Here is a 27,720-nt window from a genome sequence, read left to right on the forward strand (position 1 = left end):
GCTGTCAGACATGCAGCAGCAGCAGTTTATTGCATTGCAAGTGGCTGTTTATTCAGCAGAGAGGTGATCTCTGTCTCCCCAGCAAATGTGGAGAGGAATGCAAATGTCCCTCCTGCCACAACAGTTTGGCTCAGATGTAGAGGCTTCTTAAAACAAAAACCCTCACAAATAAAAGGATTCTCTCTCCCGAGACCAGAGTTGTGGATATTTTTTAAGAATTCAGCAAAGACTAGACAGACAGTCTTCTCTTGGTGAAAATAAACTAAAATATTATCAGGATTCTCTCCTGGCTACTTTAAATATAGATGGGATATATATATATATGTGTGTGTGTGTATATATATATATATATATTCCTTCTGGTACAGGAGATTTTTCACTCAAGTGATTTCTTTTCTCTTAATATCTTTTAGTTGCCTCCTCCTTTTTTTTTCCCCACCCAAAATCTGTTTAGGTGTGAAGACAGTTTGTTACTGGGCTGCATGTTCCCAGGAGCACTGCAAAAATATGGATAAAATCCACTTTATTTAAAGACTTTGGCAGTGCTGGGGATCTGCTGCTCTAGGGAGTGTAAATGCAATGTCCATGTGCTCTAGGGGAGCTCTAGGGCTGGGGACAGAAGGGAAGGAGGTACCAAAAAGCAAATATTCTGAAGGAAGGGCTGGTTCTCTAGTGATCCTTTGATTTCCTTCCCACCTCCTCATTCTTGGTTAGGAAACAAGAACTGTTCAGTGATGGTATCAGGAGTAATGGCTTCAAATTCCAGAAGAGAGGAGCAGAGAAGGTTTGTAGAATCCTTTTAGTGAAATTGTTTACATTCTGCAGAAAATACCATAGGAAAAGGTTGGGTTTTTTTTTTATTTTAAACAGAATCTGTATCAGAAATTAAATGTTTTTTAAAAAAATAGGGAGCTTTGTTCCAGTGTGGCAGTGCTTTGGCTTTTTAGGCATTTATCTACATCTGCTGTGGGCTGATGTTGTTTCCTCCCACACAGGGAAGGGAACTTGGTGGTTTTGTCTGAATAACAGCATAGCACATAACCTTACTTTTAGCCAAAAAATTAACTTCTGTCTGAAATGTCACCTTTTTTTTCCACTGTGTGGTGCATAAATCATCTCATCCCCTCTTTTTATGAGAAAGTAATTTTCAGTTTAATTTTCTCTGCTGTGGAACAGGAGTAATGGTTTTCACAAACCCCTGCGGGCCTCCTGGGGTCGGCTGTGCTGCTGCCACCCTCCTCTCTGCTGGGAAGCTTTCCCAGTGATCCTGGAAACATTTCTTCCTTTCCTGAGCTCTGCTGTGGCACCCCTTGCCCTGGCCCTGCAGCGTTTCGGGCCAGACTGCTTTGGTGCCCTGCAGGAGATGTGCTGGCCACCTTTGTGGGGGTGGAGGAGAATAAAATTACCTTTGCTCGGCTCTCCTCTGCCGCAGGCTCCTTGTTCACGTTCCTGTGACACGTCCTGGTTTGCATATTGATGGTTCAGGCTGCTCCTGCCCACTGCAGCCTGCTGGAGCCAGTGATGGACCTTGGACCAGGGCTGCTCTGGGGAGGGGCAGGAGGAGCCTGGGGTGGGGACATGGCACAGGGACCACAGCTGGTGAGGGCAGCAGGGGATCCTCCACCTGAGAGCACTGCCCGTGTCCAGAGCTGCCCCTGGGTTCACAAGTCTCTCCTTCCAAACAGGGTGTGACAGCCCTCTGAGGAGTGCTCACTGAGGAAGAGTATGTCACAGCAGAGGTGCCAGCACTGGCCGAGGGCCCTGCCCCTCTCAGAGCCAGAGCCAGCAGAGGAGGTGTCTTTATCAAATATTTTGCCTGTGTCAGGGTGTGTCAGAAGCAGCAGGGGCAGGGTGGCCCTGTGGAGGTAGGAAATGCTCCCCTAGAGGCAGGACAGGGTGCCCCATGGCTCTTTATTTGTAAGAGCTGCTTGATCTCTTGTTGGGGAATAGGAGGCAGATGAAGAAATACAGAACAAAGCTGTCTGTGCCATCCTGGCTGGCAGAAGGAAGGACCTGACTACTCCATTCCAGTGAATTTTGGGGTCGTTGGTTGGGCTGAGATGCTGTGAAGGTGTGTCTGCACAGCACAGAGCCCAGCAGGGCCCTGCTCACCAGGAGTTCCTCTGCACTTTAACCCTCAACATAAACAGCATCACCCAGGGGAGGGATTTGGCTTTGAAACAGCACCAAGAGCTGTTTTACTTCAACTGAGCCTGCATTGCTGCTGTGCCCCTTTGGGGTGTCCATCCTCCACTTTGTGACCTTGTCCCCTCCCACACTGCCCCTGCCAGTGCACCTGCAGCGGAGGTGGCTGCAAGCTGCTGCTTTGTGCTGACCACAGCCTGGATGTGCTCCTCCAGGAGGGCTGGGCACTGCCCCGTTTCCAGGAGCAGGGCCTGGGTGCCCAGTAGGAATATCCTCCTTGGAGCAAGCAGCTCTGACTTCAGCAGAAAAGCCACAACTTTTTTTATGTGACTGAACTCCACAGGTGAATATTACTTGTCCAAATTTCTCCGTTTATGTTCTTTAGCTGTATTTTCTGATAGGTAACTTTTTGCCTTATTTCTCTTTTGAAAAACCCCAGTTGCTGAATTCATCTTAGGAAGAGTGCAGACTGGGAAACATCCATGGGACTGGCACGTGGGAGGACTGACACAGTTAGTGATTCAGTTGCTGAATTCAGCTTAAGAAGAGTGGGAAACATCCATGGGACTGGCACGTGGGAGGACTGACACAGTTAGTGATGAGTAAAGCAATTGAGCCAAGTTCCTGACCTGGTGCTGACAGCCTGAGTCTGATCATAGGTCATAGTCACAGGTCATGCAATACTTTCACATTTTAAATACGTCTTTAGTGGCAGTGATGAGGTTCTTACTGATTTTTGTTGTGCATTGTTATCTTCTCTCTTGGAGGTGTTTAGCATTTTTAAGGGGAACTAGTTCAAGTAATTTCTGTCAAAATCACATTTGGTAGCTGGTAGCAAGGTGTGGGATTTTGCTGCAAGAAATGCTTCGTTCAAATACCTGCTTTGAAGGAGAACCTAAAAGAAATACTTCTGTGCCTTTGGGGCTGCTGTAGCTGTGGCAGTGGGAGCTGTAGCTCATCAGTGTGCTCCACCTCTCTCCCTCCCCAGCTCTTCCACTGCCTTGTTTTACTCTGTCCTAATCACTTGTCTCCTAATCTCCAGCATAGCTGGAAAGCTTTAGGGGTTTGCCTTTTTGTGAGAGTGTTTGGGTGCTCCCAAGGTCTGGCACTGTGCCCTCAGTGCCCCCTGTCCCTGTGGCAGCAGCAGTGCTGCAGAGCCAGCACAGGGAGCGAGCAATGCATCAGGCAGCAAGGCAGCGATGCAGTGATGCGGCCTGAGCAGAGCCCCAGCCCCAGGCAGTGATGCAGTGATGCAGTAATGCACCCTGAGCAGAGCCCCAGCCCCAGGCAGTGATGCAGTGATGCAGCCTGAGCAGAGCCCCAGCCCCAGGCAGTGATGCAGTAATGCAGCCTGAGCAGAGCCCCAGCCCCAGGCAGTGATGCAGTGATGCAGTAATGCACCCTGAGCAGAGCCCCAGCCCCAGGCAGTGATGCAGTAATGCAGTGATGCAGTGATGCAGTAATGCACCCTGAGCAGAGCCCCATTAGCTCCTCAGACTCAGGACTGGGGTCGAACTCGCTGCACAAGCCAGGCTCTGGGCCAGGCTTTGGAGACAATGCCCTGCCCGTTCCTGCTCACACAGTTAAGGGAACTGGGATTCAGTAGTCACAGCTGCATAAAGCAGCTTGTGATCCCACCCAGGCCAGCATGAAGTGAGACTGCATTCAGGGCTAGTTTAGAAATTGTGCTCTTTTTGCCCTGACGTGAAGAAATGAGAAGTTGAACACAATGTGTTCCATTTTGGCTTGCTTTAATTCCATCCAGGAGAGAAGAACACAGTGCATCCACTGAAATACAAACCTTAAGGATGATCAGATCAGCCTCTTCAAGAGGCATCGGGTAAAGCTCTGAATTTAGTCAGCACAGTGGAAATCTCTGAGGATCTTGGGAAAAGTCTCAATCTGGCGCTGTTGTCATAACTGGTCTTCATAAAAATGTATCCTTAGTTTCAGCTCTTTTCCCACTTCAGCTGGGAAGCCTGCTGGGGTGTGGGTGCATTTTGGGATTCTCTAATCAGAAATGTTCCCTGTTTTCCTAGTTACACCCTCCAGCAGAAATGGCTTGTGACACCTCAGTGCTGTGCCAGTCTGCCTCTCCTTGAGGATTATCCCACAGAAAGGAATTCTGCTCTTTCCTTTCCCCTCCACACAAACACTGGTTCAGCATTCAGTGCTTCAGGAGTAAAAGCCTTCTCAGTGTCCCCTGGATTTGTGCACTGCTAAGAAATTCCACATTCCTCTGCAGCTTTGCAGGAAATTGGGTATTTCTGTGTCTCTCTCGATGCTACTGGCCCAAGGAGCTCACCTTAACAATGCAATCTTCACTACCTTTCCATGCAGCAGCTGGTTTTATAACAAATTTACAGGAATTGCATCAATTCCCTTTCCAGTCTTCCCTGTTTGCATTTCTGCTGTAAGGAATCCTGTGAGACAAAGACGGAGCCCAAGGAAGGACAGCTCACAGAGCCCCCAGTGCCCCCCAGTGTCACAGCCAGTAAGGCTTTGCTCTTCTCTGGGGGTTTCACTCACGATCCTGGCAGGACTGGCTGATACTAAACAGCCCAGTTTTGTAACTCTCTCACAACAAGCTCGATTATCTGTAATTCCTGGTTTAGCAGAGGACAGAGGAGCTTCCCACAGACATTCACAGCAAGGTAGCAGTACAGCCAAAAATTAATTCTGGGTTTTGCAGTCTTCTGCTCCCTGCTGCCCTTGTTCACGGACCCCATCCCGAGCTTTGGTCTTTCTTCCATGCCTGTCTTTTTAATAAACAGAAAATACTTTTGATGCAGTGCTTTCCCCCTTCAAGGAGTGATTCCCTTAGTTTGTTCACGTGCTGCTTCACCCGGGAGGAAATGCAATGTGCTCATTGAAGGGGGGTCTGGGGGTCAGTTTAGGCTGGACTTGCAGCCTCTGTTTGGCCTTTGATCTGGTTGTGTTTCTCCCCCTGTGAAATGGAGCAGTGCCCAGTGATCCAGTCACAAAGTGTTACTGAGCCCCTTGAATTGGTGGGAAATAACCTGAAATCTTAAGACAAGTGCAAATGATTAATTCATTAAATCCATCATCCCACCAAATCCTCTCTTTGAAGGAGCCTTAATCCAAGGTATTATTATAGTTTGTTCACATGCTGCTTTACCAGGGAGGAAATGCAATGTGCTCATTGAAGGGGAGTCTGGGGGTCAGTTTAGGCTGGACTTGCAGCCTCTGTTTGGCCTTTGATCTGGTTGTGTTTATCCCCCTGTGAAATGGAGCAGTGCCCAGTGATCCAGTCACAAAGTGTTACTGAGCCCCTTGAATTGGTGGGAAATAACCTGAAATCTTAAGACAAGTGCAAATGATTAATTCATTATTAAATCCATCATCCCACCAAATCATCTTTTTGAAGGAGCCTTAATCCAAGGTATTATTAATATAAAAGCAATTATGTTCCTGGCTTATCAGTCATGTGAATGAACATTTCATTCCTTTCTTTGCTGCAGTGTGGAGGGTCCTTCCTCTGAAATCATGCAGATTGATTTTGAGATTGAAGAGCTGACTGACCTGCCTGAGACCCAGCTCATCACCTGGCAGGTGGAATATCCTGGAGACACCACATCCGACCTGGGAATCTCCAAGATCTACGTAAGCCAGAAGGACCTGGTAGGAGTTGTCCCTTTGGCTATGGTAAGGAATTGTTTGGCGTTCTGCAGGGCTTCAGCACTCCAGTGCCTGACCGTGCCCACGAGCAGCAGAGGGGAGGGAGGGACAGAAGGAAGCACTTGAGAGTCAGATCCTGCCTGGGAGGGGAGAGCACAGCTCCCCTTGGCAGGCAGCTCCTGCTCTGTGGCTGCTGCAGTGCTGTTTTGGGGGCAGAAGCTGGCTGATGGCATTTCCCCTGCTCAGCACTGCTGTGGGTGCAGCACGAGGTGTGCTCGGGCACTCCTTCCATCTGACCTGGGTCAGGAGTGCTCTTGCCTTGGCTGGGCTTCCTGAGTGACAGGGTTTCCACATCCTGAATTCTGACTCCACGTCCATTTGAGAGTGAGGAAAGAATTGAAAGCAGTGGCATGAGCGCTGATTAATTTGAATTAGCTGGGGAGCACAAAATGCAGCCTGGAGCCAACTGTCTGTTCTTCAGAAATGCATTCAAACAGGTACCCCATGGTGACAGTGAAAACCACAGGACCTGAAAATGGCCCGATCCTTTAGCCTTGTTTTTGCCTAAATAATGCCTGTTAGATACCCAGATTTCAAGTACAATCAGAAATTTGTGCATTTCCTCTTCTGTCCCTTTCACATTTCTTTGTTGTTGGGATTGAAGCACACTTGTGTGAGGTCTGGCTGTGCCTCATTTCTGTTCTCAGGCAATCTGTTAGAAAATATTGACACATTATTATTTAGTGCTGAAAGAAAAACAAAAATCAATCTCAAAGCATTTAAAAAAATGTAACCTGGATGTTTGCCTGGTGATAGCAAGTTAATTGTGCCATTACTGAAGACTGAAGGTGTTCTGTGCACTTTGACTCCCAGAACTGGCTGCTCTTGTTATTTGTATTTCCCAACTTCTACTACTCAGATGCTGGGATTCTTTCTTTTACCACAGCCACGTTTTCTCCCTTCATTGTCAGGGTGTGTCTCCCAAATGAGAGTTGTGTAACCCCTTTGCACGGCTGCTTCCTCCTGCTGAGCCCTGGGATGTCTCTGCTGCTGTGCTGGGAAGGGAAGGGGCTGTTCCAGACTCACAGAATATTCTGGGCTGGGGCATCGAGTCCAGCTCTGCTGTCAGCTGGGCCCTGGAGTGCAGGCACACGAGTTCTGGGTGAGGGTTAGGCTGTGGAACAATCAGACTGAGGTATTGTGAGACGTTGGGGTTTCAGTTCTCTCCATACATAATTGAAAAGATAAAAGGTTTCCTCCCCAGTGGTTCCAGTGGTGGCAGGAAACCAGAGTTCTCCTCAGGTGTGCCCACGAGCCGTGATTGCTTTATTATCAAGTGATATAGTGGCAAAATATAGCTCCTGAGAACAAAAATAGATCCTGCTGGCAGCTGCTACAAATCAGCTCACTCTCTTAATTTCCATTAAAGATGAGGAGAAGCCCATTTTGCAGCAGCACAGAGCTGTGTGCTCAAAGGTCACCTGCAGCCTGTAACGTTCTCAGGAGATGGCATTTGCAAGGCAGCAGGTGTGGGGATGATGGGCAAGGGAGAAGGCAGAGACAAATGGCAGCAGTCCCTGGGTCCCTGACAGGCTGGGAATGCTGTGACCTTCTCTGCATGGGCTGCACTGCCAGGGAAGGAGCTCCAGGGTATTCCAAACCTCCAGGTCTTTGTCATGCTTCGCTTTGTGCTGAGGAAATGATGATTCACGTGCAGCCCTTTTGGCATCCAACTTTGATTAGTTTGGTACTTCAGTTTTCCCTGTGGTCCTTGCAAAGCTAGCTTGTCATTTGCAAATTAAATTTAAAAAAAAAAAAAATCTCCTCTTCCATTTAGAAAGAAGCACAATGAAAACAAGTGTTATGTTATTTCTCTGGTTTTGGAGACAGGAATGATTTGGGTTGGTTTTTTACTGGTCTTTATAGCAGACCATTTAATTTCATGTGTGCCATTGTTTCAACCTGCTCCTGATGTTCTTTTTAAAACTTTAATGAATATGTTGACAGGAAGTAAACTGTTCTACTTACCATCAGCATGAGAAGCTGTATAAGCAGACCAGGTAAATAAATAAAATCAGTCATGGCAGTAAAGAGGCTATTTATTAGAAAGGAAACTTTATTTGTACTACAATTATTTCTGATAATTACAGGGATCAGCTGTCATGGTGGTGGCTGCCTCTGATGGATTTTATAAATCCCCAGGGTATTAATGCCCTTATAAATGCATGTTCCTGACACATTCCAGTGGTAAGTAGTGCTGTTCATGTTCTGGTGGAGACTGGGTGCAGCTCAGGCTTAGCTACCAGAATGCCCAGGGGGCTGCTGCAGTGGGGTTCTGGGGGCTGCTGCAGCCTCCTCTCCCCATCCACCCTCTGAGCTGCCAACCAGGCTGCTTTGGGGTGAAATCTGAGCTTTTCTGCAAGGTGGCTCCCCTTGGGAGGGATGAACAGATTGATTTCAGGGGGATCTGCTTTGGCTGGGGCCAGCCTCAGTTCTGCCTGGCAGCTGAGCAGGATCACGTCAGCCAAACCCTCTGTCCTACTCCAATTCAATGAGGAATATTCCTAAAGACTTCCACTGACAGCTTTATGAAAAAGAAAGAGATGTCTAGAGAGTAGATAAAAGCTTTTACCTTCCTAATTCATAGCTTTTAAATTGCAATTACAGTATTCAGGCAAGTTTTCAAATATTTAATTAAAATGTTACTCAGTGCTGAAAAGGAGCCTTTTAAATCAAAATGATTAGTGAATCACAGATGAAATCTACTCCTAAGAAAGGAAGAAACTGTTGGATCATTGTGATATTGCCAGCAACCATTTTCTTTTCGGAAATACATCCTATTGCTTCCTGAAATTAGACAGGTCAAGGACTTCAAATTTCACCATGAAACAGACTTGCCATTCTCCCAGTAATGTCTCAGCACCCACCAGTTCTGGATTTGAGTCACCTTTCTTGGAAATAGGCATCCCAGACGATGTCAGAATACCAGATGATGTCTCTTGCCATTGCTGCCCAGGTGTTTATGTCCTGGAAATGTTTTGTTCTCTGTCTCAGAAGATGCATGCCAGGGTTTGGTTCTGTTTCCTGGGGGTTTTGTACAGTTGCTCAGGGCTTGTTCTCCACATTGGCACATACTTGTCCTGTGACTCAGTTACATCCAGATGGTTCTGCTGCTCTGTTGTTTCAGCCTGGAGACCTCTTCCCTGATGCTGAAATTCTGACTGTCAGTCCCCATGGTGGAGCTTGTCACTGTGACAGCATTTCATTCCTTTTCTGTTGTCTGAATCCTTGGGTTTACCTCTTGCTTCTATTTAATAGTTCAAACTTCTGTATTGACAATGCCTTCCCAGCTGATATTGTCTGTAAATTTGAGTAGTAGTCTATTCCAGGGTCATTACTGGCAGCAGTAAAAACACAGATTTTCCCTGGGCTATTGTATCAGTCTGATTCTGGAATATTTCTGTGGCAGTCCAGAGGAACAGATTGTCTCCCTGGCTGTGGCCCTCCCAGCTTTGCCTGGATCCAGAAACCTCCCTTATGGATTGGTTCTCATGCTCAGGCAACTTGCACTGCAAGGACTTTGTATTGCAGAGCTTGTTAATCAATCTTTGTGCGGTGTGGGAGTCAGATCAGATTCTGTTTCACATCCTGGTAGCTGCAGTCAGCCCGTGCAGCTGAGGGGAGACAGTGTGTCATTAACATGGGAGAATCTGTGGTGCTTCAGGAATTAATTGAATCGCAGGGATCTGAAGCCACAAGACATTTTTCCTGTATGCCTTTTTCAGAGCTTGTGGCGTTGGCACCTCTCTGTGCCCCAGTGATGGACCAGGCCCTGGGCAGTGCCCTGGGGTGTGGCAGTTCTGGACTCTGTGTTCAACAAGTGAGCATCCCTGCAGTGGGGCTGATTTCAGGGCTCATTCCCACGTGGAGCTGTCTGGAAATACAGCTTGGTTTGGGATTCAGCCCCCTGCTCCTGCTGCTGCTCCGTGAGCCCTGGCCTTGCTGTGGCAGGGCCAGCTGCATGGCCAGCAGCCCTGGCTTTGTGTGCAGGGAATGGAGTGAGGAGTGCAGGCACTTGGCAGGGGAGCAGCCCCATCTCCAGTCCAGCCAGTGCCACGTTCCTTGGGCTTTTCCTTGCAGAATTAATGACGACCCTGGGGTCCTTAACATTTGAAAAAGCAGGCAGTAGCTCTCTCCCTGCACAATTAGAATTTGTGTTGTTGTGTGGAGCATGCAGCAAAGGAATAACTGTGTTTATTGCAGCATCACACACGCTTGGCTCCTCACATCCCCGAGCAGTGACAGCCCTTGGGCAGACCTGGTTTAATCCAGTCCTTTTTCTGCCACTGTCACCACAGGTGATGGAAGGGGATCTTGCTGAAGCTGTTGCTGAAGACAGGAGGTTGGAAATGCGGGTTTGTCCCCGGAGCTGCAGTGGGGCTGAGTGATGCTGTGATCTCTGGAACAGCAGCAGGCAGCAGCCTGGCTCTGTGAGGGGCAGTGAGTGATGAGGGCTGGGGCTGCCACTGGCACAGCTGCTGACAGCCACGCAGTTTGATGTGGGACGAGGAAAATTGGGCTCCCCAGAGAAGCAGGAACCAGCACAAGGGTATTTTCCTTAGGAATTAAGGCCTAAGAAAAATGGCTTTGCATAAGAGCTGTTCTTTCTGAAGTGTGAGTTACATGTGTTTGCTTTGATTAGACTGAACAGGGTTTGTGACAAGCCCAATCGTTCACCCTGACAATCCCTGTGTTGCTCTGGAGCTGTGAAATGTAGAAGGACCAGGAAAACACGGCAGTTGTGAATTTAGAGCAGGTTTCACCAGAACTTGTCCCTCCTTTGTGACAATGGACACAAGATTTAGAAGTGCTGGCCTGTTTTCACACTGCTATAAAACCACTGTTATTACAAATGTTCTGAGTTTAAAACAGAAATAATTTGGTGGTGAATTGAGTTTTCAGACTGACAGTCTTGTAATTATTTTATAATTGGATCATTTTTGTGGAGTCAATTTCAGCCAGCTGAAAGGGACCTCATTTTAAGTAGAAAAGTGCTCCAGCTGTCCAGTGCCCTGCCCAGAGAGACTTTGGGTCTGTGCTCTGGGGCTTGGACACCTCCAGGGAAGGGGACCCCCATCCCTCTGGGGAGCCCTGGGTGTGCTCATCCCCATGGCAGCGTTTTCCCTGTGTGTCCAAATGGAATTTCCCATGTTCTCTCCTGTGCCAAATGAGCTGGAGCTGATGCCTTGGGGTGGCTCCCCAGAGCCGAGGCTGGACAAGGTTAAGAGAATAAATTGGGTATTTTCTGAAGGCCTTCAACAGGCACACCTTGGGCAGTCACAGCCTCCGAGGGGCTGCTCCCAAAATGGTCACAAGTTTTTCACACCTTTATAAATTTGGTGCATTTACATATCAGGGGTAAATCCTGCAGTTACAGCTTCAGGTAATTTATTCAGGAAGTCATTTACTCCAAGTTTGCTCCCCTTTTGTTTCCATCTCTTGGGGCCTGAGCCAGTGATGTGTCCTTGATTCCCAGGCCTGGAGAGGAATTGTGTCTGAGTAAAACGGGAGAACAGCAGCTGACAGGCTGTGGAGTTTTACAGTTCTGCACTAAAGCAGTGCGGGACCTGGAAAATACAAAAAAAAAAAATCTAAAAGATAAATGCTAAGGCATGGGGACAGTGTGGCTCCTCTCTGGTGTGCCCTGTGGGGAGCAGCAGGGCTCCAGCTGTGGGCTCCAGCTGTGGGCTCCAGCTGTGGGGAGCAGCAGGGTTCCAGCTGTGGGGAGCAGCAGGGTTCCAGCTGTGGGGAGCAGCAGGGCTCCAGGTGTGGGCTCCAGCTGTGGACTCCAGCTGTGGGCTCCAGCTGTGGGGAGCAGCAGGGCTCCAGCTGTGGGCTCCAGCTGTGGGCTCCAGCTGTGGGTCCCAGCTCAGCCCTCGTGGGCCCGGGCTGCCCCAGCTCCTGGGACTCTCAGGCACTGCCTGCCCAGCTGGGGCCAGCCCAGCTTGGTGGCCCTGGCCTGGCCCCAGAGCAGCGTTGTCCTTGGCTTGGGCTCTGCTCTCCCTTGGCTTCCCACCTCTTAACTGGCGTGCTTATGAAAAGATTTTTCCCTTTTGGCATAACGAAGGGGATGCTGCCTTAATTGGTTCCCTTCAGGTTAGTGATTTGAATAAAGCACTGCTGAAGGAGAAGCAGAGCATTTCTCCCTACTGAAACAGATCCTCACCACTGTGGTGCTGCTGGAGCAGACCCGGCTGGGATCTCTCTTTGCAGCTTCTTGACATTATTTTTAGATGTTCTTCCTACTTTTGTGGTACTGTTTGGGGGATGGGGGCTTCCTTTTTGTTCTTTCTTTCTTCTTTTTTTTTTTTTTTTTTTTCCTCCTGGGGATTTAAGATTTGGAAATTATTTATTTATGAGCCATGAAAATCTCCCCAAAATGGATTTTAACAAGTGTGTAATTGGATAATTTGACAACTGGTAAGCTGAAGCCCCAGAGATCAGGAATTACACTTCACCACAGAATAGTAGTTCTTCATGTAGAATTAATTAGATTTCCTCTAGATTACAAGTAGTAAGAAGAGTAGTCAATTAAGAGAATTATTCCTTGACTTCTCCATCCTTCTTCCAGCCAGTGGTTTTAAGAATTCCTTTTCCTGTGTGAGATGTCCTAGAGGCAGGGTGCCAGTCAGAGGGCCAGGGGATTGAAGAGTGACCAGGACTCAGAAGCAGTGGCAGCTGTTGAGTGTCACCTTCTGAGGGCTGATTGTCCCCGGAGCTGGAGAGTGCTGGGTCCCAGAGGGTGAGCAGCCACACGGGGCCAGGCTCCTGAGGAGAGGAGGGTGCTGCTTTCCAGCAGCACTGCTGGGTCCAGCACGCTGGCTCCTCCCCAGCTGGGCTGGCACCAGTGCCTGTGGAGCTGCTGCAGAGCTGGGCTGAAAACAACAATCCTAATTCCTTTTTTGTGGGGCCATTCTGAGCCCTGCTCCCTTCCCTGGGTCCCTTCATCGCCTGCCTGTGCAAAAGGAGCAGTGGCATGGTCACACAAGGGGTTAAAAAGGTGGAGGCAGAAGCCACTTGAGGCAGAGTGGCTGTGGCAGGGACAGCTTTGGGGCAAACACTGGCAGTAGGACAGGGCAGGGAGAGCCTGGAAAAAGGGTGGCAGTGGGGGAAGCCTCACTCTGCCAGTGCCCCCAGAGCAGGGCCTGGGGCAGGGCAGGGCTCAGCTCGGGGCTCTGAGCTCCCTGGGGACGGGCTCAGGGACTGGGACAGGCTGGGGTCATGTGCAGGGTGTGCCTGACAGCGAGTGTGCAAGGAGATCGTTGGTCCTGTGCCTGCTCTTCTCCCTTTCTCTCAGCCTGGCTTTGTGTGGGGCAGCAGAGAGCACGGGAGGGTTTGGGGGATGAAGGAGCTTGGGCAGGCTGGGATGGTGAAGGTGTTGGGACAGGGTGGGATGATGATGGTGTTGGGCAGGAAGGGCTGATGAAGGTGTTGGGTTGGAACAAGCAGGGATGATGATGGTGTTTCTTTGGACAGGCAGGGATGATGAAGGTGTTGGGCAGGAAGGGGTGATGAAGGTGTTGGGTTGGAACAAGCAGGGATGATGATGGTGTTTCTTTGGACAGGCAGGGATGATGAAGGAGCTTGGTTGGGCAGGCAGGGATGATGAAGGTGTTGGGCAGGCAGGGATGATGAAGGTGTTGGGCTGGGACAAGCAGAGGTGATGATGATGGTGTTTCTTTGGACAGTCTGGGATGATGAAGGAGCTTGGTTGGGCAGGCAGGGATGAAGCAGAGCAGCCAGCTGGGGTTCACCTGGATGTTTGAGTCACACCTGGACCTCCCGAGGGCCCTGTGGTTTTGGGCACCTTCCCCAGTGCCCAGGAGGAATTCGGGCTGTGCACTGTGTGGGTGTTCCTGGGGCTCCCAGCTGTTGCCAGGTCAGCAGCACAAGCACAGGGCCTGCAGAGCCTGGTCCTGTCCCCCTGGGGAAGGGGCAGTGGAGATGCCCAAGGGAGAGGACATGGACCCAAACCCCCAGGGTGAAGATCTCAGAGTTTAATGTTTCCTGAATGCTGAGGAGATAGATTTTGTAGCAGCACATCTGTTTCACTTCCATTGTGACCTTCAGAGAAGGGATGAGGAAAAAGTAAGACAGGAAATCTGTAGAGCTGAGATTTTGGAATACCTAATGTTGTTTTGTAATCGCTGATGTCATTTCTAATTGTGAGGAGAATACAAAAAACCCCAACAGCATCAAAATGTGGGAAGTGCTCATTTAAAAAAGCTTGACATTTAAAGAGACTAAATTATAGGCATATACGAAATGTAAATGTTAAATAAAAAAAGTCTGGTTCTTTTTCATACCACTTACTAGTAGCTCTATCATAAAATAACAGAATCACTACCCTGGAGTGGGATTCTGCAGAATTACTCCCCTGGAGGTACAGGAGTTACAGTTCAAAGTGACTTCTTCCTGCAATGCTAAACTTCTATTTCCTACACCCATCAGCTCCAAACAGAGGGAACATCAATATTGAAACCATTCTACACCTGGCCTGAAAATCAGTCCTGACAATTTGAAAATAACTTGCTGGACTTTCAAATGTCCCAACTGGCTGTAAAAGCCAATAATTGTTATGTTACATAGAAATATGAAACTTACATAGTTGGATAAAGAAAGACAGTACACTATAGTGATGAGACTTTCCATTGCAATTCAGGGTAAAAATTCTAAATTCTGGTTGTAGTATTTGTGAGGCAAACCAGCTTTGAATTTAAAAATAATTCTCTCTGTTTCAGTGAAATGAAGGTGTGTTGTCTTCACATGTATGTTTTCTCTTTGATCTTAAAAAGATGTCAGAAAATGGAATTAAGTTCCCTTGTCAGAGCTGGGTACAATCTAATATATGTATATAGCTCTTTGCTGATACCAGGAACCACTAAAAAAAGTGAAAAGCTTAGACATGAGGGGGAAAACAAAGCATTTCAACATTTAAAACAGAGAGGAAAAAAGCTGAACATATGTAAAAATATGTAAAAGTATACATCTAATTTTGTCCTAAAGAGGAGCAGAAAAGAACAGATCTGTACTGCAGCTGGCATCCAAGAAAGCACAGCTCTCCTTCTTTGGGGACGTGGTTGGGCAGATGCTGTAGAAGCCAGTGTCAAATTTTATGGGTTATGGATGTGTTTTCTGTTCTGTGGTCTGTCAAATGAGTTATGAATTTCTTACTGTAAAAAACTTGAATGTTTTAGACTTGGCTTTCTGAAGCGATTCTGAGCTTTGTCTCTCAGCTTCTACAGCGTGAGTGGGAAGCCTTCAGGAGGAGGCAAAAGTCCAGTTCCAGTTGTCTTCATTTCTAGTTTCCCTTTTCCATGTTAAAGTGGGAAGAATATAAAGAATGAGAAGGTGTGGTGTTGGTGTTTAGCCAGAGCAGGATGGACTATTCAGTGAGTTTGAAGATGGGTCCTTTCCTTGCCCCTGCTTTCCTTTCCATGTGCTGCCTGTTAATGGTGCTGGCTGTGAGGAGAGGCTGCTGTAGATGTGAGGATGATGTGCAGTGTCCCCTGCAGCAGGCTCTGACTGCATGGGCTGGGCTGCAGGGCTGTGCTGACAAGGAGATGGGAGCAGGCTGGAGGGCTGCAGGGAGGCTGCCTGCTCAGGCTTGCAAGGGGGCTTGGACAATTCGGGGCACTGTGATTATGAGTCCTGCTGCACAGGATTCTGAGCAATTAACTCACACGTAGGGGGAAAAAAAGCCAAAGCCTTCAGTATCTGACAGCAGTTCAGCTGTGCCTCACCCTCTGACGTGGCAGTGTGGTGATGTCCAGCCTGGCAGCTTCTTGTGGCTGGCTTTTAAGAAATCCTGTGCTCAGGTGGCCCCAGTGCTGGCCCTGCAGAGCTGCTGGCTGCCCTGCTGCTGTCCCTGCTGGGAGAGGGCAGCCAGGGGCAGGGACTTCCCCTCTTCACTTCAGGAGCAGGATCTGCCACCTCACCCTCTCTGGTGACATTTCTATTTAAAAGTAAGGTGTGGAAAGAAAAAGGGTTTCCAGGTGAAGAAGTGATTCGTCTTCCAAAGTCAGCCCAGTTAATTACCCAAGCAGAGGAAGGCAGTCAGAGGTTCTGCAGTGCAGATCAAAATTCTCATTTCAGGCATCCCAGAGCTGAGAATGAGGTTGAGTCTCAGGGAAAGGGAAGTTTTGTTCATATTTGGGACTGGAAATCATAAAGAACTGGGCTAATGACTGGAAAATATTGGAACTTTCTGCACAAAATATTTTCCTTTAATTTCCACACATCCGAATAATCCAATTAACAGTCTAGGAGGAAGCATGGCCAGGGATCTCTCAGGGGATCGAGGAGGCAGGTTTTACTGCCTTGTTCTTGTCTCTAATGGTTTCTCACAGTCCAAAAGACTACAGAAATTGAGGTGAGAGGATGTGCTTTTCTGTTTCTCCTGATAACATTGCCCAGGGATATCAGTGAAGAACACAATCTGTGGAGAAACTCAGAAAATTCTCTAGTAAAGGAAGAACAGCAATTGGTTTTCCTGCCTTTGCCATTTATCAGGGGTGCTGAGGTTCCTCTCTGGAGCTCTCTCACCTTTCCTGCCCTGCCACAAGCAGAGGCTGAATGAAACAGAAGCCAGTGCTCTGCCAGAGACCTTGAGAGCTGACCTGATTCCATCACTGCTCACTCCCTCTGGGCACTGCCCAGCTTGGTCCTTCTGCAGCCCCTGGTGCTCTGTGCTCCAGGGTCCTGTGTGACCTCACACAGTGCCAGTGCTACCTCTGCAGCCCCTGGGTGTCCTGTGCTCCAGGGTCCTGTGTGACCTCACACAGTGCCAGTGCCACCTCTGCAGCCCTGGGGTGATCTGTGTCCCAGGGTCCTGTGTGACCTCACACAGTGCCCCCCCTGCAGCCCTGGGGGGCTCTGTGCCCCAGGGTCCTGTGTGACCTCCCACAGTGCCACCTCTGCAGCCCTGGGGTGTTCTATGCTCCAGGGTCCTGTGTGACCTCTCACAGTGCCCCCCCTGCAGCCCTGGGGTGCTCTGTGCCCCAGGGTCCTGTGTGACCTCACACAGTGCCAGTGCCACCTCTGCAGCCCCTGGCTGACCACGAGCTGCCCTGTCCTTGCTGAGCTGGCTGGGAGCCAGTGGCCTCAAGAACTGGATCACCCCCTGGCATCCCCAGGGCAGAGCAGGTGGTGGTGCTCTGCTCTTGTGTTTGGTTTCTATTTCTGTCCTTTCCAGATTTACAGAATTTGTTGTCTGGCCACGAGCTGCCCTGTCCTTGCTGAGCTGGCTGGGAGCCAGTGGCCTCAAGAACTGGATCACCCCCTGGCATCCCCAGGGCAGAGCAGGTGGTGGTGCTCTGCTCCTGTGTTTGGTTTCTATTTCTGTCCTTTCCAGATTTACAGAATTTGTTGTTGCTTTCTGGAGTTGCTTTCTGCCAGCAAGGAGGCACTTTAAAGTTCAATGACTTTTTAATAATGATTTGGTTCTCCTTCCTGAAAGAACTTTGTTATCCACATCTTAATTGCAAGAATTGCTGCTGCTGCTGCCTGAAAGCAGTTAGCAAACATCAATCTTCTGGGAAAAAGACTTAGCAACAAGCCAAGCTATGAGTAAACCACATTGTGGTACATGTTTGTGTGTGGTACATGGCTCTTTGTGCCTGTAGGTTGTAGATGAACCAGGTGGAGCTCCTGTGCTGCTCCCAGCTGAGGAGGCAGCTCGGTCACCAAAAGCAGCTTGGCTGCACAAACACAAAGCTCTGCTGGTGGAGCTGTTCTGGGGTCTTTCTGTTGCTTTTCGTGCTGTTGAGCAGTGTGTCTGGCTCAAGGCTGTTGTGCAGCCCTCCCCATCCTAATCCCCACACTGGGCAGTCTTAAAGTAACAACAAATTTCTTCTTAAACACCCAGGGTATTGATATGGAGTCACAACAATGCTGTGGCATTCAAAACCCAGGTTGCAAGTGGGGATTTAATGGTGTAAAAGAAGCATTTGATACCTCTGAGAAACCACCTGACACTTTGGTTGTCACAGGTTCTGGGCAAGACCAATTGCATAACTTAAACCATGGCAGAGAAAGGCACTGATTGGAAACACATCTTGGGAACATGAGGTACAGAGTCAGGAGAAGGCACTTGTACCTTCTCCTCTGACACTGGCTCTCTGCATGATCCTGAGTAATTCTGGCCCAGCAAAGGGAGTTCCCAACCCAGCTGACCCTTCTTACATCCCCTCCTCCCTTGTGCCGGGGCACCGTGGGGGCTGGTTCCTCTCTTCTGCAGCACTGCAGGTTTTACTCAAATAACCTTTGTCAAACAGTTTGAATCCCTCCAGCAGAGATTTCACAAAGGCTGAGAATGGGAGAAGAATTTGGATGTTCTGACAAACTGAACACACGAATTATCTTACCTTCATACCTGTCTTCCCAGTGCCCTCTGCTGGGAAGTTCATCCAGCCCTCCCCTGGGTGGAATTCCATCACACTTCAGTCTTTGCCCTACACCTGTGAACATCCTCGTGGTAACCTTTATGTGGTTTGCAACATCCCTGGCAGAGGAAGGGATGCCCAGTCATGCCCCTTCAAAAGTCACTGCTTCCACTAGAAAATGTGCATTTGTGGCACTCCTTTAGTAATGCAGATTGGTGCACTGGGAGGACGTGGGGTGGTAGGAGGGAGCAGGAAGGGTGGGAATGCAGCAGCAGCTGCAGTGTGTTCTGTTAGCAGAGTGACATTTAGGAATGCCTGCCAGTGGACTCTTATCCCTCTCATTCTTTCTTTGTTATCTTAAATGGATTCAATCAAGAGCTGCTTCATGGACAAACAGCTCGAAGAAAGCATTTAACTTATTTCCTGGTGTTAAAAGTCTTTATGCTAAGCAGCACTGAAGAACAGTGTGCAAGTGCTTCGAGATACCTACAGACTAATGTGGAATTAACTTCCTCCCTGTGGAAGAGCCTGGGACTGGTCCCATCCCTCCCCAAATCCCACTGTGGGAGGGTCTGGAGCGAGTTCCACATTCCTCTTTCCTGTCAGGGCCAAACATCCCTTCCAAAACCTGTGCCTGTTTTGTTGCTGGATGTCGGTGGAAGGAGCTTTCTGTGATTCCTGGGAACATCTGGACCTTGGTCAGACCAGGCTGGTGACCCCCCAACCCACGGGAGGGGTCAGAGCAGCAGCTTTGGTTTGGGCTGCACTTCGATGTTTCACTGCAGGCATTTGACAAACAACTTCGAATGTCAACCTGTGAAAAACCCCTGTGGAAAACAAGTGTTAGTCCAGCTGCAGCTAAAGGGAGCATTTTACCTGTCACTGTGGCCATGAAGGCAGTGAGAGAAAACTCTCTTAATGGGCTCTGATTGGTTTTATTTAAAGAAAGACTGATCTCTCTGTGGCCAAAGAGCAGCTTTTGTTTTGTTGTTTCTTTTTATGTCTGTCTGAGTCTCTTTCCACATCCATTCTCTGCCTTTTGGTTGGAACTGGGAGGGAAAGGCAGAGTGAACCTTTCCACCTTGCTTGCATAAAGGGTTTGTATTTGTTGGAGAAGTCCTCAGCATTGAGCAAATGGAATTATTTATGGCAGAAGAGGAGCACAGGAATATGAGGCTACGCTTCTTTATGACTGCAGAAATTACAGCTGCCCTCATGTATGCTGTTCACAAAGCAGTTGACAAAAAGGATTGATTTTCAGAATTCACTGGAATGAAAGGAAAATAAGCCTATTAATAAAGGTATCAGTACAAGAGCTGTGAGTCACAGGCCTATTGACTTCTCTTCCTGACCAGACTCCCAGCACATCACCAGCTCGCTTTTGGAAGCACTCGAGACGGAATCACTCCTGCTTCAGAAGTGTTCCTGTGAAGAGATTGATGCCCTACTTCTGCCCTGGATATCAGTGTAGAAGTGTATGAAAAGATCATCAGGTGATCCTCAAAATGATTCTAAAGGATTGAAGTTGGTTATTTTTGTTCATGTGGGAGTGTCATTTCTATTGTTTCTTGCTAGAGGCCTTCCACAGGAAAGCATGAACTGAGCTTCAAAGTGTCTGTATATTTGCTGTTTTATTTACTATTTCTAGGACTAAACCAGTAGGACTTAATATTTTCCTGGATGTCTGCAAAGCACAAAACCTTTAATGCAGCCTTGGCTTGTGAAAGATTCCCTTCTGAGTCCCATTTAAAGGGGAAAGGGAGTGTGAGGAGGGGAAAGGGAGGGCCAAGGAAAGAAAGGTATTTGTCAGCTATTAGTTTAATGCAGGTTTATTTAGAGAAAAGGGAACAAAAAGAAACTCATCCATCTGTACATATGAGTTATATCTTGGTAGCTCTGTGTGTAATTGCTCAGCAGAGGCAGGGCTGGTGCTGTGTTGTTAATGCAGACACTGTTCACCAGTGCAGCTTTGGTACACCCACAGCAGACTGAGTTTTACTGCTCTTGCCTCAGCAAAGAGGCAAGCTAAATATCTCACCTTGTGGATATTACTATTGATTTGTAGACTATTTCTTCTCATTTTCTTAAAAACGTGGATTGCCAGGTGTGTTTTCAGTTACCAAGCAGATCCCAGTGCATGTGTAATTTCTGTGATCAGCATTAGTGATGTCAGGTGCTTGCATCAGCCCTGGCAGTGGATGATCTGGGACCGGCCTTTTGGGGGTGAGCTTCCTCCAGGAACTCTTGTGGGGTGTCCCTAGAGGCTTGCATTTGGCTGCCAGGGATTTGGGCAGGGCTCAGGCAGCAGCCAGGGCTGCTTGGCATGTCCTGAAGTGAGTGCTCACTGCAGGCTCCAGAGGGCACGAGCTGGCACCTGAGAACATCCTGGCTGTTCCAGCACAGCCCTGTGTGCATCCTCCCTGGATGAAGCACAGATGGACCTGGGCCATCTTGAGCATCGCTGGAGAATAGAGGGGAGCAGGCAGAGCATGAGAGAAGAAGATTGTTTAAGTGTGATAAGTCAATTATCATTATTATGATAAGTCAATTAAAAAAAAAATCCATGCTGTACAGCAAGTATGGAAACACCTCGTTTGTTTGCTGAAGTCAGGTATTCAGGGGATACCAAAACTGCATTGTTGCCATCATTACAAAGGCTCTGCTGGGAATAATCAGAGGATCTCACTCTCCATGACAGTTTTTTGGAAAGCAGCTTGTGACAGACTATTTAATGAAGCAGAAAGTGGAGTTGGGTTTGCATTATAGAATAGTGACATGAAATCCCATTCTAAAAGAAAAAAAAACCCTAACTTTCTAGCTCCTCTTCTTCAGATGTCTTCATTTAAATGCAAATAGCAGCTTCATCCACAATGAAATCAAAAAAGCTTCTTTTTTCCCTGGGAAACAATAATGAGGGTAAATTTAAGTAATTTCATTTTTGTAATAAGATAATCCTTTTCAATGCTTGTGGTAATATTATGATAAAGGTTGATTTAAAAATTATTATTTTTGAGTAAGGAAATGTATTTTTGGCTTTTGTAGAAGCAGGAATTCTGAATTCACTGTAACTCTGCCCAGATTCTGCTCCTGGGGGCAGAAAGTTCAAGGGCCTGATCTGCATTCCACTGAGCCCAGTAGGCAGATAATCCATAATATTATCTGCAACCAAATCTTGTTCCACCTACACTTGGTTTGCTGATGAAAATAGCTCTGGTGGGATTTCCTTGTGCTGTTTGTGCACGAGCAGCTTTTCAGCAGCCCAGGTCTGGGGCACTTCCCTCAGTTACTGGCCTTAGGGACAGGGCAGGAGGTGCCAGAGCTGCTGGTGGCTCCTGGAGCAGCTGGTTCATCACACCCTGTCCCTCAGCATGCCTCAGATGCTGGCCACACTGTGCTAAGGATGTCCAGGTGCTGACTTAGGGACAGGAGGTGACAAAGCTGCTGGTGGCTCCTGGAGCAGCTGGTTCATCACACCCTGTCCCTCAGCATGCCTCAGATGCTGGCCACACTGTGCTAAGGATGTCCAGGTGCTGACTTAGGGACAGGAGGTGACAAAGCTGCTGGTGGCTCCTGGAGCAGCTGGTTCATCACACCCTGTCCCTCAGCATGCCTCAGATGCTGGCCACACTGTGCTAAGGATGTCCAGGTGCTGACTTAGGGACAGGAGGTGACAAAGCTGCTGGTGGCTCCTGGAGCAGCTGGTTCATCACACCCTGTCCCTCAGCATGCCTCAGATGCTGGCCACACTGTGCTAAGGATGTCCAGGTGCTGACTTAGGGACAGGAGGTGACAAAGCTGCTGGTGGCTCCTGGAGCAGCTGGTTCATCACACCCTGTCCCTCAGCATGCCTCAGATGCTGGCCACACTGTGCTGAGGATGTCCAGCTGCTGCTGGGGTGGATCAGACATCATTGTGGTGTGCTGTACTTGCCTGGCACTAAAATCCTGTGTCTGGTGTGTTCTCTGCTGCCCTGAGAGCTGTGGTTGCAGCTGATAATCTGCACTGCCTCCTCCTGTTAGCACCAACCTGTGAGAACTTTATCTGCACTTCTCCTCCAGATAATCTTCCTGCATCTTGCCAAGCTCCAGCAGCTCCACAGCTCCTTTGTTAGGAAATCCCAGACAGAAGTGTTTCATCTCAATGGAGTGAGGTCCAGGGTAGATAACAGAGATGCAGAAAAGGAGTTGGAGCCTGTAGGTAAGAGGAATAAGAATTTTCTACAACAGTTTAATATCCAGAACTGAAAATCTTGCTATTTAGCCAAAGGCAATAGGATATCATGGAATACAGATGAACAGCAAGGTGTTTCCAGCAGTCCAGAGAGCAAAATATACTTCTGCTATTGTATCCTGTGTTTCTCAAGACTCAAATTATGAATGCAACTGCTGACAGATGTCAGAACACTTGTGATACAGGTCCTGAAAAAAGAATGTGCTCCCTGGTTTCCAGGGACTGCTCAGACCCACCCAGAGGCCTTCAGGTGTCTGGGGGATTTTCTGTCCAAGAATAAGCAAATGTCATTTTTTCAGCCACATACAGATCTAATAGAAACAAGTTGGAAGATTTTAAAATCAGCAAGGACCATTTTGTGCAGCTGTTATTTATGAGTAGTATTAGTTCTAATAGCATTGTCAGCAACATGTATAGTGTTTTCTTGGTTCAATCAAGTCTTTCAGGCTATTTCATGTTCATGTCAGTAGTTCCTGGCTGATTCTTCAGATAACTGGGTTCTGTCATGCATTTTGAAGTCTCTCTCAGCTCAGCAAGAGGGCAATAACACAGATTATGTCCAAGATGGTCATTGCAGTATAATGTAGATATACATTACCTGCATTTTGGTTCTCTTTCTATTGCGAATTATTCCATTGTTAGATTTTAATTTGCACATTAAACACATAGTTTCCCTTTATGAAGCCAGAAGGGTTTTCTTTGCAGTGAAAATGAGTGGCTCAATTACCCTCCTACTAATGGATAAAATGTAATTAACATTGTCTTGAGGCTAATTTTCATTTATGCTGCCATTCTGCGTAAGCTGAACATCATTCTCTGGAAAAAGTCAGTGTGTCACTTTTATTAGCCCAGTTTGCACTTTAACACCAAGAAAATTAATTCAAGATACATTAAGGTACTTAAGTTGAAATGCAGTGACATGGTCTGAGGGCAGCAGATAACTGTCCTTGTGGAGTCACACAGCTGGGGTGCCTGAGGGATGGGTCCTGTTTGCATGGGGGCACCTGGGGAGTGCAAGGAGCAGCTCCCACGCCCCTGCTGCTCCTGAGCCCACCAAGGTCTGCATCCTTTCACACGTGAACAGCCAGAAAACCTTTCTTGTGTGGAATTTCTTCCCATCAGCTTGTCTTCGAGGGCTGAAGCTGTGTGGTTGTGGTTGAGTTTTCAGGAATAGTGCCAGCACGTGTTGCGTTGCTGTAGCACAATGCAGAATGTTTAGCAGTACATTTTGGGGCATATTTTAGTGTCTTAGAAGCCTGTAAGGAAAACCACTTCAGAAATACAGGCAGTGGTCAGAGCCTTCAGTGTTTTTTTCTGTTCTGTATGTTTGTAAATATCTGCTCCATGCTGACACGAGTGAGACCAGGGCAGGTTTGTGCTCTCGCTGCAGTTTCACAGTCAGGTGTTTGCCAGGCTCAGGATTCTCACCCGCTGGACCCTGGCTAGATGTTTTTCTTCACCAGACTGAAGGAGGGCAGCTCAAGTCCTGGATAATTTCAATTGATTTATTGCAGGGTCCAAAAGGGATAGGAAAGCATGGAGGGTGGGCTGAGGGACAGACGGTGAGTTGGAAGGACAGCAGGGACAGGAACAACCAGCAGAAGGACACCAGGGCCAGTGCCCCCTCTTTAGGGAAAGTTACAGTTTTGTGCACAGCTACACGTCGAGGGGCATGGGAGGGGAAAAGTTTTCACAGGAGTAACCACTGAAAGATACAAAGGGTACAGGATGAGTGGGATGTGAAAGGGAGTACAGCATTCCAACCATGGGAGAGGAATGAATTTCTCCTGACTTAGACAACGGGGCATTCCCAGGGCATTCCTGAGATAGCTTTCTCACCCCTGACCCCCACAGGTGTTTGTTAGGAAACATTTCTCCACATTTAGTTTGTATTTTTCTTTGCCCACTTGAATCCCAGAGCTCCTGCTTGTGGTCCTCTCTGGGCCCCTCAACACCAGCCCTTTTCCTGCTTTGGTTTGGACGAGCCTGATTCCCTGCTCTGGAGATGCTGTCCTGTAAATGCAGAGTTCCTCTCTCCTGAGCCCCTGCCACAGGCTGTTCCTGGCAGTGGCTCTGCTGCTGCTGCCGTGGTGCAGCTCACCTGAGCCAGCTGTTCACCATCAGGGCTGTACAGGGAGATCCTGAACCTCTCCTTGCCCCCGTGAACCCACCCCAAGAGCCCTCTCCCAAACCACAGTGGCCCAGCAGACCTCTGAAATCTCCCTCTTTTCCAAAGTGGCTCCTTGATGCCTGATTTTTTTGTTCTGGTTGCTGAACCTCTCCTTTCCCCCCGTGAACCCACCCCAAGAGCCCTCTCCCAAACCACAGTGGCCCAGCAGACCTCTGAAATCTCCCTCTTTTCCAAAGTGGCTCCTTGATGCCTGATTTTTTTGTTCTGGTTGCAAAAGCGGCAACCTGACTCTTAAATGTGTGTGGGAGTCAAGTGTTCTGCTCTTGTTTTTCCATGCTTATGGATCCCCCATGGACAGGCATTCAGCACCTGCAAAATTGAAACAATAATAACCCCAGTGATGAAGAGAGACTGTGTTGTGATTATAGTTTTGCTTTGCTCTCTATTGGGAGCACCTTTTTACAGCAGCAACCTCTGTGTGGAGCACTGTAAAAATAAGTGGGATGTGCTGAAGGCATGCCAGGTGTGCAGAGGGAGATAAACTCACCTAGCTCTGTATCATGACAGCAGAATAGACTGCTGTAGCAAAGCATGCCTTTAAAAGAGCCTGGAGGTTTCCATGGTGGAAAGCTCAGCAGTTCACCTGGGAGGAGGGCAGGGCAGTGTCCTGGGAGCTCACCTGCCCCAGAGCTGGGTCTGCACAGAGCACCCCCACCAAAGGAGGGACTCCTTTGGTGGCACTCTGGGGCTTTGCCGTTTTTTAGGGACCCAGGAGCAGAGTTTGCCTTAGATTGTGCAGAACATGGACAGTAGCAGTATTCAGAGTGAACTTCCAGCATGTCTTTGAATTCAGGAGCAGTTCTCCATCCATCACCTGTCTCCAGGGTGAGAAAACCAGTAACAATCACAAATATATACTGAATGCAAAAAATAGCTACAATTGATAAACTTTTCCTTCTCTGCCTGTTTTCAAGTCTGTTCCCAGGTGCAGGACAGGGCCCTAACCCTGTGCTCTGCAAGAGCAGTGCAGTGGAGGAGATGAAATCTCCCTGGCTGCTCTCCCTGTGTGGAAGGAAATCTTCCTGTAGGTTCAGGAGCAGGAAACCTTCCCAGGCACTGCTGTGCCTCCATCTGCTTCCCTGCCCAGCCTTTCCAAGTGGCACCTGCACGTCGTGGTGGCTTTTTGGGAGCTGTGGGGGTGACCCACAGCCTTGCTGCCATGCCAGTCAGTGAGCCAGAAAGTGTAACTTCTTAATTGCATTTTGGCAAAAGGCACGGCAGCCACTAGGTACGTGGCACGGAATGAAGCTTTAGCACAGCTGCCTCATTTCAGCACATTTTCAGTGTTTCCAGCTCTTTAGGCTGAGCATGTGTTTTAATGGTTTAGGTCCAAGTGCATCAAATGTAGGAAGAAAAAGAGCATAAGCACTAAATCCAGAGATAAGGCATGGCTTGCACCAAAGCAACAGATTTCTTCCTCTTTTCTGGATTTGAATGTAGTTAGAAAGAGAAATATGTTCCAGAAGAAATCCAATTGCTCTGGCATTAAATATAAACATATTTATATATATCCATGTGTGTGTGCTAGTGACAAGGCTGTAAAGGGCCTGGCTGACAAAGGGAACATGAGAAGACACTTTCTGTTGTAATTCCCAGCCTGGTCCTGTGTACAGATTATGTTCAGAAGCAGCTTCAAAGGGCACATTTTCGTGCCAGGATCTGATCCTGGCAGGAGCCCTCAGCCCACCTGCCCCTTATTGTGCTCATTAAATCCCTGAGCCCAGTCTCTGCTCATTTCAGGGTCTGTCAGCATTTCCATTTCGTACCCATCTCATGTAATGCACTGGCCCCTTCCTTTGTGCTGCACAGAGGTTATCAGTATGCTGTGGGCACTATTGTATTTTACAATATGTTTAAGAAGCAACAGGATTTTAAATTTGCTGGAACAGTTTTGTCTGAGGTGGTGGATTAGCATTTCAAATACTTCTTTTGTGCTAACCTCTTGGGTAAACCCTAATTATTTAAAAGTAAAAAGCTTTCAGAAATAGATGACATTGCTAATTGAAACAGTCACAAATGAAAAACTAATGTAAATGCTTTAAGTTAACCCAAACAATTTGTCTGTCTGTAGGGAACATTACAGCAATCAGAGGTAGATTAACTATGGGGAGGAGCAGAGGGAAACAGGGAGTCCGTAGCAGCATTTACTAACTGGGAGCCAAAACTCATTTGTTACAAAAGCTATACAGCCTCAGTCGTTCTGTTATCTGATGGTGTGAATTATTAGTGTACATTATGGGTAGCTTGCATAATTTCAGATAAGTATTCCTAGAAAATTGCATTTTATTTTCCTAGTAGGAAAAAAAAAAACCAAAACAAAATCCAGGAGACAATAAGAATCAAAAGAAATGTATTACCTTTGGACACCAAAATTCTGCCTAGTACTTTCAAGATTAATTATTTTGAAGCAGTCCTTTAAGCTGAAGTTTTAAAATTTTTTTTCCAGTAAACATGCAGGGTCACAGTGGTTTTAGACAGCTCATTTAATCTGCAGCTTGAATACAAAACACAATTCCTGCATTACCTGGCAGCCAGAGCCAGGAGGGATCCATCTCAGCCCTGTTTGAGGTGTGCTGGGAGGCTTTTCCCTCCAGCAGCATCTCCCTGCACCCCTGGGCTGGCCAGAAGGGCAGCTCATCCCTGAGCATCTCCCTCAGTTCATCCCTCAGCATCTCCCTCAGCTCATCCCTCAGCATTTCCCTGACCCCTGGGCTTCTTTGGGAAGGGCAGTTCACTCTCCCAGAAGGGAATTCAGCCACCCCAGCTCCTGCTGCTCTCAGTGCACAAAGCAGAGGGGTAATGAGATCTTGTATCCAAAGGCCAGGCTCCAATTTATTCCTTTCTTCCCCAGTGTAAGGCTACCTTCTTCTGTTCAGAACCTCTTTACCCACTGCTGACCCTGCTCTGCCCCAGCTCAGGGGCTGCACTGTTCCAAGCATGGGCCAAAGGCCACAGGAATGGAAGCAGAGCCAATCTTTATTACCAGACTCCCTGGAATTCCAAACCCCTTCCTGCAGAGCAAGAGCCAGCACTGCCACCTCTGTATTTCAGAACTGAGGGTGTGTACTTCAC

At 48.0% G+C, this 27,720-nt stretch overlaps 1 protein-coding gene across 1 annotated transcript in view; it reads left to right on the plus strand.

Annotated features, from left to right (window-relative positions):
• Positions 1-27,720, plus strand: part of TMEM132D (transmembrane protein 132D) — a 192,974-nt gene that overhangs the window by 114,295 nt on the left and 50,959 nt on the right. Inside the window, exon 4 of the mRNA XM_041410249.1 lies at positions 5,628-5,811. Within this exon, the coding sequence (XP_041266183.1) occupies positions 5,628-5,811 (184 nt within the window). The remainder of the gene's footprint in view (positions 1-5,627; positions 5,812-27,720) is intronic.

Source organism: Onychostruthus taczanowskii, unplaced genomic scaffold (genome assembly GCF_017590055.1).
Source record: "Onychostruthus taczanowskii isolate IOZ18803 unplaced genomic scaffold, ASM1759005v1 scaffold32, whole genome shotgun sequence".
Lineage (NCBI taxonomy): Eukaryota > Metazoa > Chordata > Aves > Passeriformes > Passeridae > Onychostruthus > Onychostruthus taczanowskii.